This window comes from Microcaecilia unicolor, chromosome 6, assembly GCF_901765095.1.
Source record: "Microcaecilia unicolor chromosome 6, aMicUni1.1, whole genome shotgun sequence".
In the NCBI taxonomy this organism is placed as follows: Eukaryota; Metazoa; Chordata; class Amphibia; order Gymnophiona; family Siphonopidae; genus Microcaecilia; species Microcaecilia unicolor.
Window position 1 is genome coordinate 98,404,296 of NC_044036.1, and position 18,352 is coordinate 98,422,647.

Genomic DNA, 18,352 nt, shown 5'->3' on the forward strand with positions numbered 1-18,352 from the left:
CCATTTAGTAGCAGCCTATGGACTTGTCCTTTAGGAAACCGTCCAACCCCCTTTTAAACTCTGCCAAGCTAACCGCCTTCACTACGTTCTCCGGCAACCAATGCCAGAGTCCAACTACGCGTTGGGTGAAGAAAATTTTTCTCCTATTTGTTTTAAATTTACTACACAAGTTTCATCACATTCAGGTAGGTAGTTTCCTGTCCCTGGAGGGAACACAATTTAATTTTGTACCTGAGGCAATGGAAGGTGTGGAGGGGCATAATCGAACAGGGACGGCGCCGTGAAGGGGCAGGGAAACCCGTATTATCAAAACAAGATAGGTGTCCATGTTTCGTTTCGATAATACAGTCGAAGACACCCAAATCTCAACATTTATGTCGACTTTAGAGATGGTCGCCCTAAATGTCGAGATGGGCAAACTTAGAGATGGTCGTCCCCGGTTTTCACCCATAATGGAAACCGAGGACACCCATCTCAAAAACGGCCAAATTCAAGCCCTTGGGCCATGGGAGGAGCAAGCATTCGTAGTGCACTGGTCCCTCTCACATGCCAGGACACCAACCAGGCACTGCAGTGGACTTCACAAATTGGTCCCAAGTGCATAGCTCCCTTACCTTGGGTGCTGAGCTCCCCAACCCCCCCAAAAGCCCACTCCCCACAACTGTACACCACTACCATAGCCCTTTATGGGTGAAGGGGGGCACCTAGATGTGGGTACAGTGGGTTTCTGGTGGGTTTTGGAGGGCTCAACATTTACCACCACAAGTGTAACGGGTAGGGGGGGGATGGGCCTGGGTTTGCCTGGGTTTGCACTGCACCCACAAACGTCTCCAGGGACCTGCATACTGCTGCAATGAACATTTGAAGCTGGCATAGAGGCTGGCAAAAGTTTTTAAAGTTTTTTTTTTCAGGGTGGCAGGGGGTTAGTGACCACTGGGGGAGTCAGGGGAGGTCATCCCCGATTCCCTCCGGTGGTCATCTGGTCAGTTCAGGCACTTTTTTGCGACTTTGTCGTGAAAAAAAAATGGACCATGTAAAGTCGGCCAAGTGCTCGTCAGGGACGGACTTCTTTTTTCCCACAGTTATCCAAAAACAAGTTTTGGTTCAATGTGGCTTACATTGTTGCTAGAGATTACATTGATTCAATTACGTTTATAAGGTTGTATGATGCTGTGTTTTACAGTGGTTGGCAAGATAACTATTAGTGTATATGGAATAGTCATTGGGTTTCTTGAGAAGATATGTCTCAGTTAATTTCTTAAATGAAAAGATGCGTTACAGTTAGAGGTTGTGTTGTGTATTGTTGTTCCAGAATGATTAGTGCATATTTTACTCATAGAATTTCCTGAAGAGGTAGGTCTTTAGGTCTTTTCTGAACTAGAGGTAGTCTGTGATGCTTCTTATGACTATGGAAAATGCAGTTCTACCATTTTGAGCCCAGGTAGCTAAATCTTGCTGTGTGGGTGGACTTGTATAGCACATTTTTGCAGTTGGGCATAAATATTAAGGATCTGGATCCACGGATTTCCACCAACTCCTGAGCAAGTATAAACGTTTGCGGGTGCATTTTACTTATGATTGCTGCAGGTTTTATGAGACTAGATTAGAAATACACATACTTGGTTCTCTTAACTAGGTAACCTATTAGAAAATTGCCTTCTATGTTCGTAAGCACAGATCCATGTGGTTTTCCCTCATGTGGATTTGTGTAATAATTTCTAAAGAGCAGATGCAGCTGTGTCAGCTGTGTTTTAACCTGCTGACAGATGAATTTGGACTTTCAGTTAATGAACATATAAGGGAGTTTTGAGTTCAACCATTACTAGTAATATCTGGTCTTAAAGGAGGTTACAGTTTTTAATTAGAGAGGAATTCAACAACAACAACAAAGACTGTCTCTCTCTATGCTGCTTTCCCTTCAGTGGCCACATAAAGCACACACCACATACCAGTCTTTACACTTCCTCCTCCCACAGAACAGCTGGGTCAGATAAAAAACTATGACCTGTGTACTGAGATGGTGGGGGGAGATGGAAGTATTATAATTACCATGTTTTCCTCTGTCACATCACCTTTTTTTTAAATTTCATCTCTCCCAGAGCTACCCCCAGTTTTTCTCAAACTTTGCTGCTAGCATTAAGCACCATATTCTTTGTTTGGATATCAAACTTTGTGCTCAACAGGAGATCTTCTCTCTGAGTTCAGTTGGCTGTGAAATTGGTATAATTTTTTTTTAATATGAGGTTTATAGTGTGTGGTATTGCGCTACAAGTAACATGTTACTGTAGTTAATTACTTTTTCCTAGTAACTAATCCCCCTGTTTACCAAGCTGCGCGACAATGCCGACACAGCCCACTCAAGTGAATGGGCTGTATTGGCTTTACTGCACCGGCAGCCGCTAGCGCGGCTTTGTAAACAGGGGGATTAGTTAGTTACCGTTACTTTGCAGTGGTAACGGTTTACAATTTGCATTACTACCTCCATTCCCCCTGAATCCAACATCATTTCCTCCATTCTGCCCTCCTTCTCCCTGGTCCAGTCATCTCTGATTTTCTGCAAGCCTCCACCCTCCAAAACGTGCCTTATAGGACCTTTTACTAAGCCTCAGTAGCATTTTTGGTGTGTGCTAAAAATAAGCATGCGCTGAACGCTAGAGACACCCATGTATTCCTATGGGCATCTCTAAAAATGCTACCGTGGCTTAGTAAAAGACACTCTTAGTAAAAGTGCTCCACTCACACTGTCTCTGCTCAGACCAACCCATGGTGCCTTTCCTCTGCCAGATCCTGCCCATCGAAAACAGGAAATTGAATCAGAAGGGTGAGATCTGGAGTGGAGCCGGGATGGCAGTCCATCTCCTCGCCTCAGGAGGCAGACTATCTTGAGCCGCCCCCGTGTTTAAGTATTATTTATATGATTTTCAGATTTTCACTGTACAGCAGCTGAACCTTAACATCAGTTTTGCTGCCTTTGGAAGAGTAATGTGCTTATGAGTAAATTATGTTTATATGGTTGAATAAAACAGGTTAAAAAAACCCTCTACGCCAGAAAAACCAAGCAGGAGAACGTAGAGGCTGATCAAAGGACAAATCCAACCAGAGGCGTATCTGCGTGGGGCCTCAGGGGCCTGGGCCCCCGCAGATTTCGCCATGGACCCCCCTACCGCTGCCAACCCTCCCCCTCCGTTGCTGTCACCTATCTTCGCTGGCGGGGGACCCCAACCCCCGCCAGCCGAGGTCCGCGTCCTCCTGCCGCTGCCGGCTGCCTTTAAAAGAATTCTGTCAGCTGGCGGGGGACCCCCAACCCCCGCCAGCCAAGCCGAGGTCCTTTCATTTCTTCCACTAAAGCTGGCGCCGAAAGTTTCTTCTGAGTCTGACGTCGCTGCACGTTGTACGTGCAGGATGTCAGACTCAGAAACAGAATGAGCTTCATCTCCTCGCCTCACTCTGGCCCTGGCCCCCCCTACCGCCGCAGTTCAGATATGCCCCTGAATCCAACACTGGAGATGTAGATCCAACGCCTACCATCAGGGGTCAAATTAACAATTCATCCGATAGAACATGTAGATATACTGTGAATATCAAACCAAAGGACTGCAATTCTATTAGGCAGGTCGAGAGTCATACACAGCTGAACCGACACTGGCAAACTCTCCACGTACGAACGGACCCCACAGAGTTTGCCGTTGTTTGGTTCAGTTATGTATGACTCTCGACCTGCCTGATATACTGTGAATATCAAGCCAAAGGACTGCAATTCTATCTACAAGTCCTATCGGATGAATTGTTAATTTGACCTCTGATGTAGGCATTGTGATACGCGGAAACACAGACTGTGTCGGGTCACTGAACATCTGCATCAATAAAATAGTTTTTAATTACATCTCCCGGTGTTTGGATTCGTCCTTTGATCAGCCTCTACTTTTTCCCTGCTTGGTTTATATGATGAATAAAACTGTTGCATTCAAGTCATGTTCAAAATTAAAAGGAAAAGTAATTAGTTATGTAATCAGTAATTAACTACTTTTCTGGATGGGTAATTTAATTAGCATAACTAATTAGTTAAGCTGAGAAGTAAAAGTAGCTGTAATTAATTCCTTTTGCTGGGTAATCAGCACAACACTGTTTATAGCTAACATCTGCACTTGGATCTTAGAGAGACAAAGAGGGGCATAATCGAACGCAGATGCCCATCTCCATGGGTGACTATCTCCGAGGACGGGTCCCACAAAGGGGCAGGACAGACCATATTTTCGAAAAAGATGGGCGTCCATCTTTTGTTTCAATAATACGGTTGGTGCCGGGCAAATGCATCGGATTTGGGCGGATTTGAGCTGGGTGATATCGTTTAGCGATAATGGAAACCGAAGCCGCCCAGGTCAAAAACGAACAACTCCAAGGCATTTGGTCATGGGAGGGGCCAGGATTCGTAGTGCACTGGTCCCCCTCACATACCAGGACACCAACCGGGCACCATAGGGGGCACTTGTAAAAAGTTTAAAAAAATTTTAAAATATCTCCCAAGTCCATAGCTCCCTTACCTTTGGTGCTGAGCCCCCCCCCCCCAAATCCCCCCCCAAAACCCACTCCCCACAACTCTACACCATTACCATAGCACTTATGGTGAAGGGAGGCACCTAGATGTGGGTACAGTGGGTTTTGGGGACGGTTTGAAGGGCTCCCATTTACCAGCACAAGTATAACAGGTAGGGGGAGGATGGGCCTGTGTCCACCTGCCTGAAGTCCACTGCACCCACTAACAACTGCTCCAGGGACCTGCATACTGCTGTGATGGAGCTGGGTATGACATTTGAGGCTGGCATACAGGCTGGAAAAAAAAGGTTTTAAAGTTCTTTTTTTTGGTGGGAGGGGGTTAGTGACAACTGGGGGAGTCAGGGGAGGTCATCCCCGATTCCCTCAGGTGGCCATCTGGGCAGTTGGGGCACTTTTTGGGGACTTGTTCGTGGAAAAAAAAAGGGTCCAAAAAAGTGGCCCAAATTCTCGCTACTGCCTTCCTTCTTTTTTTTCCCATTATCGGCCGAGGGCGCCCATCTCTTCTTGGCCGAATAAACACGCTGCAGTCCCCGCCTTCACCACGCCTCCGACACCCCCCGTCAACTTTGTTCGTTCCCGCGACAGACTGCAGTTGGAGGTGCCGAAAATCGGCTTTCAATTATACTGATTTGGGCGCCCATGAGAGAAAGGCACCCATCTCCTGATTTGGGTCGAAATATGGGCATCTTTCTCTTTCGAAGATAAGCTGGAATGTGAATGCTGGTTTTAAAGGACTTTCAGTCAGACACAAAGGCTAAAAAAAAAAAAAAAAACTGTCCTCAGTTTATGGCTCTGCCCCTGGCTAAGATCTGAACCTCATAAGAGGTTCAGAATCAAAGTTTATGGCACTTTGGAAAAAGAGGTATGTGACACCAGCTTCATTCCTAGCTATAAACTTGAGTTTCCATCATGCTCTGTAGGTGGTAAGCGCTCATGCACTAAGCATGTGCTAATCAGTTAGTGCATGGCAATGTAGCTGCCCTGATTAGCGCAGAACATACCCCCTATGCCATAAAATAAATTACATTTTTTAACACATGGGTAGCATGCGCACATTCTAAATTATTGCAGGAAACCTCAGCACGCCCTGCGGTACACCATTTTTTGCAGAGGTAACCAAACGTTAGTGCTTACCACAACTCTGAAAAAAGGACCCTTAAATTGGGAAGATTAATCTTATGATACTTCCAGCACCATGATTTATCTCTTCTGTGCTACAGGTCTGAATATTATTAATCTTATTTAATATTGTGCAACAGCTCCTCCTTCTGCATTTACAATCCTGCCCACCATGGCTCCCAAGACAAATAAAACATCTCCCCCCTTCCTGAACTCTTAACAGCTGCCTCCTGTCAGCTGCATGTTCCTCCTGACTCCAGAGCTCTCACTGAAGATGGAGAAGGGGTCTAGGAGCGCCTCCAGGGATTCCCAGAGGAGAAATAAAGAAGATTTTGCAGCCAAAGAGACTAAGAGAGCAAAGGCAGAGAGTACCGGGAAGGAGCTTGTCAAAAAGCATCAGGACTCCCAAAGGGGGAGAGCAAGAGACAGAAAGAAGGAAACTAGAAGCACCCTTATGATAGACAACAAGGTTACTACTTCCACTGTGGTGGATGTGGACGATGTGGTGGGCTCAGATGCTGAAACTGAGGTGATGGCATTACTAGACAGTGAAAGGAATGAAGATGGTAAGAATGGGGATGGGGTATGAAAGTAAGTACTAGAGGGGCAAAAAAAAAAAAACAAGACAGGCAAAAATCTTTAAAAATAAAAAACATCTGGTGCAAAATAACTTATTTGAAGCATAGTTATATGAGCATAGTAAGAGTAACTATTGCTCACTCAACTCATTCTATGTTGGTGTCACATTGAACATCCCTTGTCTTTGTGTTCTGATAATTGTGGGGTGTCATCACCACACAACTTCTTGTTTCTTTGGATTTACATTTTAAAAATGTTTTCTGGATTCTGTTATCTTTTGGTTTTTTTTAATGTTTTTGTGAATGAAGTAGAGAGAGATGATTCTATTGGCATATTAACATCACTGTTATATGAGTAGGGATTCCAGTTCTAGGTTTTATAAATTATAATTGTGGATGTTCACTTCATCCATTTAGAGGCTTTGAGGTAGTACAAAAATTCTGTGAATATTGGTGTTTTGATGTTGTGAAATTAAGTTTTAGACACATTTTTAAAGGTTTCCATATTTTACATAATCTTAATAAAACTTTAAAACAGGTATGCTTTCTCAATACTCAGCAGAAAGTGCCTATATATTATATATAAACTGCTTTGGTTGTACCACAGAAAAGGCAGTATGTCAAATGTGTGATCCTGATCTGACTGTCAATCCCTGTCATCACCCCCCCCCCCCCCTTCACAGTCAAACTCCCCAGCCATCTCCCTCATTCCTCTTACTCTGTCCTCACTCAGTCTCTCTCACTGTCATTCCCCAACCCTTTCCCTGGCACTATTTAGAAACTGTGTCTCTGCTTCTAAATATGCTCCTTCATATATTTTCCAGGGATATTGAGCTGCTTTGTTCTGCCAAATCACCTTCACTGATCCTGTTCCTATCCCACATACCCAGTCCCTTTCTGTTCCTTCTCTTTTTTCATATTACCAATCCAGCCTGCACCTCATTATTAAGTACATAAGTACATAAGCACTGCCACGCTGGGAAAAGACCAAAGGTCCATCAAGCCCAGCACTCTGTCTCTGACAGCGGCCAATCCAGGCCCCAAGAACCTGGCAAAAACCTAGAATTTAATAACGATCAATGGACTGCAGCTTCTAGTAATGTTATTTCTTCTAAATCTACAGCAGCAGGTGTGGAGGGCATTTCGATATGACATCTATGTCTGACTTTAGACGATTTGCAAGAAAAACGTCCAAAATCTAAATAGGAAAGAAGGTCATTTTCGAAAAAGAAAAACGTCTATTTTATTTTTCAAAAATACTGTGGACATTTTGTGATTTGGACTTTTTTTTTTTGGTCCATTTTCGAAAAAAAAATGTCCAAGTGCAAAATGCACAAAATCAAGCCATGTAGGAGGAGCCAGCATTTTTAGTAGACTGGTCCCCCTGACAACCCAGGACAGCAATAAGGCACCCTAGGGGGCATTGCAGTAGACTTCATAAAAGCTCCCAGGTACACATCTCACCATTGCTCCCTTACCTTGTCTGTTGAGCACCCCAAAACCCACTACCCCCAACTGTACACCACTACCATAGCCCTTATGGGTGAAGGGGGGTCACCATCTATATGTTGGTACAGTGGGTTTCTGATGAGTTTTGGAGAGCTCACAGTTTCCTCCACAAGTGTAACAGGTAGGGGGAGGTAGGAGCTTGGGTTCACCTGTCTGCAGTGCACTGCACCCACCACTAGACTACTCCAGGGACTTGCATGCTATTCTAATGGCCCTGACTATAACATCTGAGGTTGGCATAGAGGTTGGCAAGTAATGTTTTTCATCACATTTTTTGGGGGGTGGGAGGGGGGTTAGTGACCACTGGGGGAACAAGGGGGGGGCAACCCCTGATTCCCTCCAGTGGCCATCTGGTTATTTAGGGCACCTTTTTGTACCTTATTCGTTCTAAAAACAGGTCTAGCTCAAAGCTATAGAAATGTTTAATAATAGTAGTAGTAGTAGTTTTAGTCCTGGACGTTTTTGTTTTGTTCCATTATGGCTGAAAAATGTCTAAATCTTAGGAACGTCCAAGTCCCGCCCAGAACACACCCCTGACATGCCCCCTTGAGATTTGGACATACTTCTGACGGATTCCATAGAAAAATGTCTAAAAGTAGGTTTCGAAAATACTGATTTGGATGTTTTTGTGAGAAAAATGTCCAAATGCTGCTTTATGCCACTTTGTAGATGTTTTTCTGTTTTGAAAATGAGCCTGATAGTGTCGTACTAAAATACTTACATTGTACAGTATTACGCTGTTCTCCTTTACTATCCTTTCCTTCCATAGTGAACATTGCAATTGTTTTACATGCTCTCCAGAGAGATATGTTAAACAAAAACGGAGCTTCTCTTATAAAATTGGGACACATCTAAAAGTCTGTGTGGTGCAAGCCAACATGTACTTGTGCAGTAAGTATACTTGAGGCAGAGCATGGGCGTGTCTTAATTTTAGGGCCCTTTTACTAAGCCATGTAGGCACCTAAGCACGCCCAACACGCATCAGTTCGGAGTTACCGCCCAGCTACCATGTGGCCCGGGCAGTAATGAATTCTGGTAGATGTAGTTTAGGGTTTCGCTGCTTCATTCTAGACATCTGGGATGTAGCTTTGTCACAGCACATATTGTATAAAATCCCCCCACATGGTACATGGAAACATTTATACCTGCTATCGAGGTATAATCTTGATTTCAGTCTATGGTTTTCATTTTCAGATGGACATCGCAAAATGCACAAAAAAGTTAATCTGCCCAAATGTCTAAATTGTGATTTTGGAATGGTAAACTTTGGACATACACTGCAGTGTGTCCAAATAGCAAGGGGATGTGTTATGGGTGCCTCTGAGGTGGGACTAGGGAGGGCCCAAAATTAGGACATCAACAATAATTGAATGGAATGAAGCATCCAAGTTTAAACAGAAGAGGCTATCTTAGTGTTAATGGTTTGTCTCAGGGCAATTTCTCCAAATGGGCTAGTTTTGTGCATACCATGACAGAAATGAACCTTACTGAAATACAGATAATTCACTTTTTTTCCCACAGAAATGTTCCCATATATCATTCCTTAATAAGCATCCATCATATCTCAATTTCTTTACAATAATGTCCACTTATCTTTTGTCACCAGCTCCTCTCACCCAGGTTATCGGCTCGCGCTCCCACACTTGTCAGTGCTGTTCGCTCTCGACGCCACACTTGTCAGTGCTGTTCGCTCTCATCTTCAACACAGTTCAGCCAGCCAGGCTTTTCTACACAGTCCAGCAAGCCAGGCTTTGCAACCCAGTTCAACTAGCCAGGCTTTTATACGCAGCTCAGTTAGTAAGGCCTCAAAACTCACTTCAGCCAGCCCAGCTTTAAACACAGTTCCACAAGCCAGGCTAAAAATGATTCACCACCCACAACTGTCAACAACATATCTCTTGACATCCACCCACTGGATCTCTCCTGAGTATTATGTTTTCCTCGGTACTTTGGGCTCCTCCAGAAGTCACTCTTCTTCTCCCACCTCTATCTCTTCTTCCACCCCTTCTCCTTCTACGTGCTCCAACTCCTCCCATTCCGTCCTCTCATTCTCCACCCTCTCCTCAGCTGATTCTATTTCCCAATCAGCCCCCTCTCTTTCCTTCTCCTGCAACTCAGGTTCTTGTTTGTCATGACCCCTCTTATTCTTCCAGGCAGCCTGAAATCTGTGTTCTCTATGCTCCTCCCCTCCCGCAGTGCATTCTGGGTTCTGTAGTTTTTCTGCTCTGGCTTTCCCTCTCCCGCCATGCATTCTGGGATCTGTGGTTTCTCTGATTCTCACACTTTGTTACTTATTATTCCAGTGATTTTGATTCCCACATGTATCTTAGACAATGTCTTGTCCAATACATAATTCTTTATTTATTTATTTAGATTTTGCTCACACCTTTTTTACTAGTAGCTCAAGGTGAGATACATTCAGGTACACTGGATAGTTCTCTGTCTCACAATCTAAGTTTGTACCTGAGGCAATGGAGGGTTAAGTGTCCCAAGATGGCAAGGAGCAGCAGTGGGGTTTGAACCAGCCACCTCTGGATTTCAAGACTGGTGCTCTAACCACTAGACCACTCCTCCACTCCACTCATACAGCAAAGACCACGCCACTGTTCCCTCAGTTCTGTTCATCTCGTGTGATCATAGATTTCTGAGAAGTTCCTAGAGAAAAAGACGTTTCTCTGGTAAGTGAACACTATTTTGCTTTGTTCTTTGGGAACTTAAAAGATTAGGGTTTAAAGGAGGAATTGTAGGTTACTGATAGGCAAAATAAAAATATAAAAAGCTAATTTTATCAACTAATCTCCATAGTCTTTTCCCACTTAGTTTTAAAAACTTTCTACCACAGCATTAACAGATAGAATCTAGCAGGCACTGGATCTAGTTTAGTCTTCCCACCCACCATCCTCAACACCTGCCCACCCCTAGGACAACTCTTCATTTATAGTCAGTTATTGTAATTAGGGTAACAAGCAAGGAGTGCTCTTACAGAGTTTTAAATACATTTCATTACCATCTAAGAAGGAAACACTAAATAAATCATACAATATATATCATGCCGCTGCGGCTGGTCCGGAGTAGTGAGCCCTTGGGCTGCTGCCAGACACCGGCAACAGCAGGTGAACCACCCAAACTGGAAGCAAGGCCAAACACCAACAGGCTGATACCAGGTACAGGAGTCTCAAACAGGTTTGGCTGGACAGAACTCTGAAGTGGGCTTGGCCTGGCTGGACTGGAACCAAATGCTGGAACGGACTTGGTTTAGCTGGACTGGAAACAAATGCTGGCACAGACTTGGCTGGACTGGAAACAAATGCTGGAATGAACTTAGTTTAGCTGGACTGGAAACAAATGCTGGAACGGACTTGGTTTTGGGTGGACTGGAACCAAATGCTGGAACGGACTTGGATTGGCTGGACTGGAACGGACTTGGCTTGGCTTAGTCAGAACCAAAGGCTGGAACGGACTTGGCTTGGCTCGGCTGGAACAGGATTTAGGATTCTCAAACAGACAGGATTCAGGATACTCAAGCAAGCTTGACAGGAACAGGATTCAGGATTTTCAAACAAGGCAGACACAAGCAGGGTAGGGCAGAAGCTAAGGACAAACAGGGTTGATACAAGCAGGAAGGGAACTAAAGCTGAAGACAGACAGGGCAGATACACACAGTAAGGAACTAAAGCTAAAGACACGCAGGGCAGATACAAACAGTAAGGAACTAAAGCTAAAGACATGCAGGGCAGATACAAACAGAAAGAGAACTTAAGCTGAAAACAAACAAGACAAGAACTAGCAGGGCTAGAACTGCAACAAGCACTCACAGACGAAAGCTCATCTGAAGACCTCTGTTGCAAAGGCAAGTCTGACAATTCTCAGGAGCTTAATAAAGGCAATTACAGATGAGGTCACAGGTGAGGCCTGGCAGCAGAAACACTGGGGCAAGTCTGGAGTGCTGGAACATCAGGACTGGAATAGAACCTGGAAGATGTCTGGGAAACAGGAAAATACAGACCACAGCAACCACAGGGCCCGGGCACCCGGGGCCGGGGGAAGGTGAGTGTAGGCATGGAATACAGTCACAATCGTGACAATATACTATATAAACTAAAAGACACTTTTATATTAGGCTAATATCATTAATACTGTAGCAAGTTTTAAATTATTGAAAAACTCAAAAACACTAAGATGGAGTCAGCAGTCCAGCAATGAGAGGGGTGCTATCCAGTCTTTTGCATTGAGTGTCAAATTTATGATTATCTCCCAGTTGGTGAGATGTCATATGTGTGTGCCCGATGCAAGAGCTCCTAGCTCTCAGAGAACGTGTCCGTTCTCTTGAGGCTAGAGTAGCAGACTTGGTGGAGCTGAGGGAGACAGAGAGGTACATAAAGGAGACCTACAAGGATGTTGTAGAGAAGTCCCACCTCCAGTCTGGTAGCCCCTGTGCTACCTTGGAGGAGGGAGGTCTCCTTGAAAGAGAGCATCACCCTGGTGAAGTAGGAAGTACTCCTGTAGCCAGGACCTGCCCACCAGGGGATGTACTATCCTCTCACACCAAGGATATGTCTTCAAGTGCTGCCCAGGAGGGAAAGGTTAGGACAGCTGTTGTAGTTGGTGATTCGATCATTAGGCTGGTGGACATGAGGATCACCTGGTGACTTGTCTGCCTGGTGCGAAGGTGGCGGACCTCACGCATCACCTAGATAGGATTTTAGATAGTGCTGGGTAGGGTTACCATATGGCTCCAGAAAAAGGAGGACGGATTGAGCCAGCCGGGTTTTACTTCCATTGCTTTCAAAGCAATGGAAGTAAAACCCGGCTGGCTCAATCCGTCCTCCTTTTTCTGGAGCCATATGGTAACCCTAGAGGAGCCAGCTGTCTTGGTACATGTGGATACCAATGACATAGGAAAATGTGGGAGAGAGGTTCTGGAAGCCAAATTTACGCTCTTAGGTAACACGGCTACCACACTCCGCTCTTAGGTAGAAAGCTCAAATCCAGATCCTCTAGGGTAGCATTTTCTGAAATGCTACCCATTCCACGCACAGGGCCCAAGAGACAGGCAGAGCTCCGGAGTCTCAATGCGCGGATGAGACAATGGTGCAGAGAGGAGGGTTTTCGATTTGTTAGGAACTGGGCAACATTCTGGGGAAGGGGGAGCCTATTCCGGAAGGATGGGCTCTACCTTAACCAGGATGGGACCAGGTTGCTGGCACTGGCATTTTAAAAGGAGATAGAGCAGCTTTTAAACTAGAAACGGGGGGAAGGCCAACAGTCACTCAAAAGCGCATGGTTTGGGATAAGGTATCTTTCAAAGATATCAACAAATCAGGGAAGATAGAGTATCCTGATAGTGAGGTTGCAAAAGATACCGTAATAGATGGGGCTCATTTTCAAAGCACTTAGTCTTACAAAGTTCCATAGGTTACTGTGTAACTTTGTAAGTAAGTGCTTTGAAAATACGCCTACAGGTGTCCTTAAATAAAAATAAAAATCAAACAAAAGATTGCAAATTAATACTGTCAAGTACTAAGCATGATGTAAATAGGAACAACAAACATAGTTTGAAATGTCTATATGCGAATGCCAGGAGCCTAAGAAATAAGATGGGAGAGTTAGAATATATTGCACTAAATGAAAAATTAGATATAATAGGCATCTCTGAGACCTGGTAGAAGGAGGATAACCAGTGGGATACTGTCATTCTGGGGTACAAATTATATTGTAGTGATAGGGTGGATCGAATTGGTGGAAGGTTAGCATTGTATATTAAAAAGAGCCTTGAATCAAATAGATTGAAAATTCTGCAGGAAACAAAACATTTCTTGTAATCACTGTGGATTGAAATTCCACATGTAAAGGGAAAAAGGATAGTGAAAGGAGTGTACTGCCGTCCACCTAGCCAGGATGAACAGATGGATGCAGAAATGTTAAAGGAAATTAGGGTCGCAAACAAACTGGGCAACACAATAATAGTGGGTGATTTCAATTACCCCGATATTGACTGGGTAAATGTAACATCTAAAAAGTGAGGTGAAGGAAGCTATTAGAGCTAAAAGAAAATCCTTCAGAAAATGGAAGAAGGAACCGACTGAAAATAATAAGAAACAGCATAAGGAATGTCAAGTCAAATGCAAAGCGCTGATAAGGAAGGCTAAGAGGGACTTTGAAAAAAAGATTGCATTGGAGGCAAAAACACGCGGAGGGGCATAATTGAATGGGGCGCCCAAGTTTTCCTGAAGGCGTCCTCGCAGGACGTCCCTGCGAAGGGGCGGGGAAACCCGTATTATCGAAACAAGATGGGTGTCCATCTTTCGTTTTGATAATATGATCGAGGACGCCCAAATCTCAATATTTAGGTCGACCTTAGAGATGGTCGTCCTTAGAGATGGTCATCCCCGGTTTTCGGCGATAATGGAAACCGAGGACGCCCATCTCAAAAACAACCAAATCCAACTAATTTGGACGTGGGAGGAGTCAGCATTCGTAGTGCACTGGTCCCCCTGACATGACAGGACACCAACTGGGCACCCTAGGGGGCACTGCAGTGGACTAACTGATGCACTAACTGAATGGAAAAAGCCCTTCCCTTACGAATCCCTTAGCGATTCGGAAAGGAACGGGCATGCATAAAGGAAATCGCATGCAAATGAGCTGCTCACTGTTAGCTCATTTGCACGCGATTTCCTTCCTAAGGAGGGGAAGCCAGTGCATGGCTGCTCTGCGCATGCCAAAGACGGCTTCATACATGCAGACAAGCTGCGTGTATAATAGCCATCTACAACCTTAAATAAATTGCCATCTACAACTACTACTACTATTTATCATTTCTATAGCGCTACAAGGCATACGCAGTGCTGTACAACCTTAGAAAAATACAAGACCAGGTGAAAACATCCAAGTGCTCGTCAGGGACACCTTTTTTTTTTTTTGTCCTTGGCTATGCCTGCGTCCCTGCAATGACGGTTGAGGGCATCCAAAATGTGGACATTCCTGTGAGAAGGATATCCATGCCTGCTATGCCTCTGACACTCCCTTTATTTGTTTGGATTTTGGATCACAAGTAGCAGTAGTGGGATTTGAACTGGCCACCTCTGGATTGTAAGACCAGTGCTTTAACCACTAGGCCACTCCTCCACTCTACTCCATTGCCTTGAAATTTGGCCATCCCTGTGTGTATGTGGGGGGGGGGGGGGGGCAATTCAGGTTATCCAAAATGTTTGAAAGAAGGACGTCCACGCCTTTGCTATGCCTCCGATGACACAGGCATACCTCCCCTCCCAGTGACCTGCATACTGCTGCGATGGACTTGAGTATGAGATTTCAGGCTGGCAAAAAAAAGTTTTTAAAGTTATTTTTTTCAGGGTGGGAGGGGGTTAGTGACCACTGGGGGAGTCAGGGGAGGTCATCCCCGATTCCCTCCGGTGGTCATCTGGTCAGTTTGCGCACCTTTTTGAGGCTTGGTCGTAAGAAAAAGTGGACCAAGTAAATTTGCCCAAGTGCTCATCAGAGAAGCCCTTCTTTTTTTTCCATTATCGCTCGAGGAAGCCCATCTGTTAGGCACTCTCCAGTCTCGCCTTCGCTATGCCTCCGACACGCCCCTGGGAACTTTGGTCATCCCTGCGACGGGAAGCAGTTGGGGACGCCCAAAATCGGCTTTCGATTATGCCAATTTGGGCGACCCTGAGAGAAGAACGCCCATCTCCCGATTTGTGTCGAAAGATGGGCGCCCTTGTCTTTCGAAAATAAGCCTGATAATATAATTTTTTTAGGTATATTAAAAGCAGGAAGCCGGCAAAAGAATCGGTTGGACCGCTAGATGACCGAGAAGTAAAAGGGGCGATCAGGGAAGACAAAGCCGTAGTGGAGAGATTAAATGAATTCTTTGCTTCGGTCTTCACGGAGGAAGATTTGGGTGGGATACCGGTGCCAGAAATGGTATTCGAAGCTGACGAGCCGGAGAAACTTAATGAATTCTCTGTAAACCTGGAGGATGTAATGGAGCAGTTCTACAAACTGAAGAGTAGCAAATCTCCTGGACCAGATGACATTCATCCCAGAGTATTGATAGAACTGAAAAACGAGCTTGCGGAGCTATTGTTAGTAATATGTAATTTATCCTTAAAATCAAGCATGGTACCGGAAGATTGGAGGGTGGCCAATGTAACGCCGAGTTTTAAAAAAGGTTCCAGATGAGAACTGGGAAACTATAGACCAGTGAGGCTGACGTTGGTGCCGGGCAAAATGGTAGAGACTATTATTAAGAACAAAATTACAGAGCATAGTCAAAAGCATGGATTAATGAGACAAAGTCAACATGGATTTAGTGAAGGGAAATCTTGCCTCACCAATCTACTACATTTCTTTGAAGGGGTGAACAAACATGTGGATAAAGGTGAGCCAGTTGATATTGTGTATCTGGATTTTCAGAAAGTGTTTGACAAAGTACCTCATGAAAGACTCCAGAGGAAATTGGAGAGTCATGGGATAGGAGGTAGTGTTCTATTGTGGATTTAAAAACTGGTTAAAAGATAGAAAACAGAGAGTAGGGTTAAATGGTCAGTATTCTCAATGGAGAAGGGTTGTTAGTGGGGTTCTCCAGGGGTCTGTGCTGGGACCGCTGCTTTTTAACATATTTATAAATGACCTAGAGATGGGAGTAACTAGTGAGGTAATTAAATTTGTTGATGACACAAAGTTATTCAAAGTCGTTAAATCGCGGGAGGATTGTGAAAAATTACAAGAGGACCTTACGAGACTGGGAGACTGGGCGTCTAAATGGCAGATGACGTTTAATGTGAGCAAGTGCAAAGTGATGCATGTGGGAAAGAGGAACCCGAATTATAGCTACGTCATGCAAGGTTCCACGTTAGGAGTCACAGACCAAGAAAGGGATCTAGGTGTCGTAGTTGATGATACGTTGAAACCTTCTGCTCAGTGTGCTGCTGCGGCTAAGAAAGCAAATAGAATGTTAGGTATTATTAGGAAAGGAATGGAAAACAAAAATGAGGATGTTATAATGCCTTTGTATCGCTCCATGATGAGACCACACCTCGAATACAATGTTTTCAATTCTGGTCACCGCATCTCAAAAAAGATGTGGAGGGGCATAATGGAACGCAAACGTCCATCTCCATGGGCGTCTATGTCCGAGAAATGGTACATGAAGGGGCGGGACCAACCGTATTTTCAAAAAAAATGGCCGCCCATCTTTTTTTTCGATAATATGGTTTGTGCCGGGCAAATGCATCAGATATGTGTGGATTTGAGCTGGGCGGTTTTGTTTTTCAGCGATAATGGAAAACGAAGCTGGCCATCTCAAAAACGAACAAATCCAAGGCATTGGGTCATGGGAGGGGCCAGGATTTGTAGTGCACTGGTCCCCCTCACATGCCAGGACACCAACCGGGCACCCTAGGGGGCACTTGTAACAAGTAAAAAAAATGTTAAATACCTCCCAAGTCCATAGCTCCCTTCCTTTGGGTGCTGAGCCCCTCAAATCCCCCCCAAACCCACTCACCACAACTCTACACCATTACCATAGCCCTTATGGGTGAAGGGGGGGCACCTAGATGTGGGTACAGTGGATTTTGGGGGCGGTTTGGAGGGTGCCCATTTACCACCACAAGTGTAACAGGTAGGGGGGATGGGCCTGGGTCCATCTGGCTAACGTCCACTGCTCCCACTAACAACTGCTCCAGGGACCTGCATACTGCTGTGATGGAGCTGGGTATGGCATTTGAGGCTGGCATACAGGCTGGAAAAAAAACTTGTTAAAGTTGGGGTTTTTTGGTGGGAGGGGGTTAGTTACCACTGGGGGAGTCAGGGGTGGTCATCTGGTCATTTAGGGCACTTTTTTGGGACTTCGTGAAAAAAAGGGTCCAGAAAAAGTGACCTAAATCCTTGCTAAAAATGGCCATTTTTTTTTTGATTATCGGCCGAAGTCGCCCATCTCTGCTCGGCCAATAAACACGCCCCAGTCCCGCCTTCACCAAGCCTCCGACATGTCCCCGTCAACTTTGTTCGTTCCCGCGACAGATTGCAGTTGCAGGCGCCTAAAATCGGCTTTCGATTATACCGATTTGGGCGCCTTTGCGAGATGGGCGCCCATCTCCTGATTTGGGTCGAAATATGGGCGCCAATCACTTTCAAAAATAAGGCTGATAGTGGAATTAGATAAGGTGCAGAGAAGGGCGACAAAAATGATAAAGGGGATGGGACGACGTCCCTGTGAAGAAAGGCTAAAGCGGCTAGGGCTCTTCAGCTTGGAGAAAAGGCGGCTGAGGGGAGATATGGTAGAAGTCTATAAAATAATGAGTGGAGTTGAATGGGTAGAAGTGAAGCATCTGTTTACACTTTCCAAAAATAATAGGACTAGGGGTATGCAGTGAAGCTACAATGTAGTAAATTTAAAACGAATTGGAGAAAATTTTTCTTCACTCAACGTGTAATTAGACTCTGGAATTCATTGCCAGAGAATGTGGTAAAGGCAGTTAGCTTAGCGGAGTTTAAAAAAGGTTTGGACGGCTTCCTAAAGGAAAAGTCCATAGACCATTATTAAATGGACTTGGGGAAAATCCACTATTTCTGGGATAAGCAGT

General features: G+C 44.8%; 1 protein-coding gene across 2 annotated transcripts in view; it reads left to right on the plus strand.

Moving 5' to 3' along the window:
* The first annotated feature begins 5,904 nt into the window (after window positions 1–5,904).
* The window catches only part of NPHS2 (NPHS2 stomatin family member, podocin), a 47,753-nt gene continuing 35,305 nt past the window's right edge, over window positions 5,905–18,352 (plus strand). For both annotated transcript variants that reach the window (XR_003942443.1, XM_030205826.1), the window contains exon 1: window positions 5,905–6,239. Coding sequence is in view for 1 of the 2 variants with exons in the window: in XM_030205826.1 (XP_030061686.1) it covers window positions 5,915–6,239 (325 nt within the window). In the remaining variant the exon portion in view is untranslated. The remainder of the gene's footprint in view (window positions 6,240–18,352) is intronic.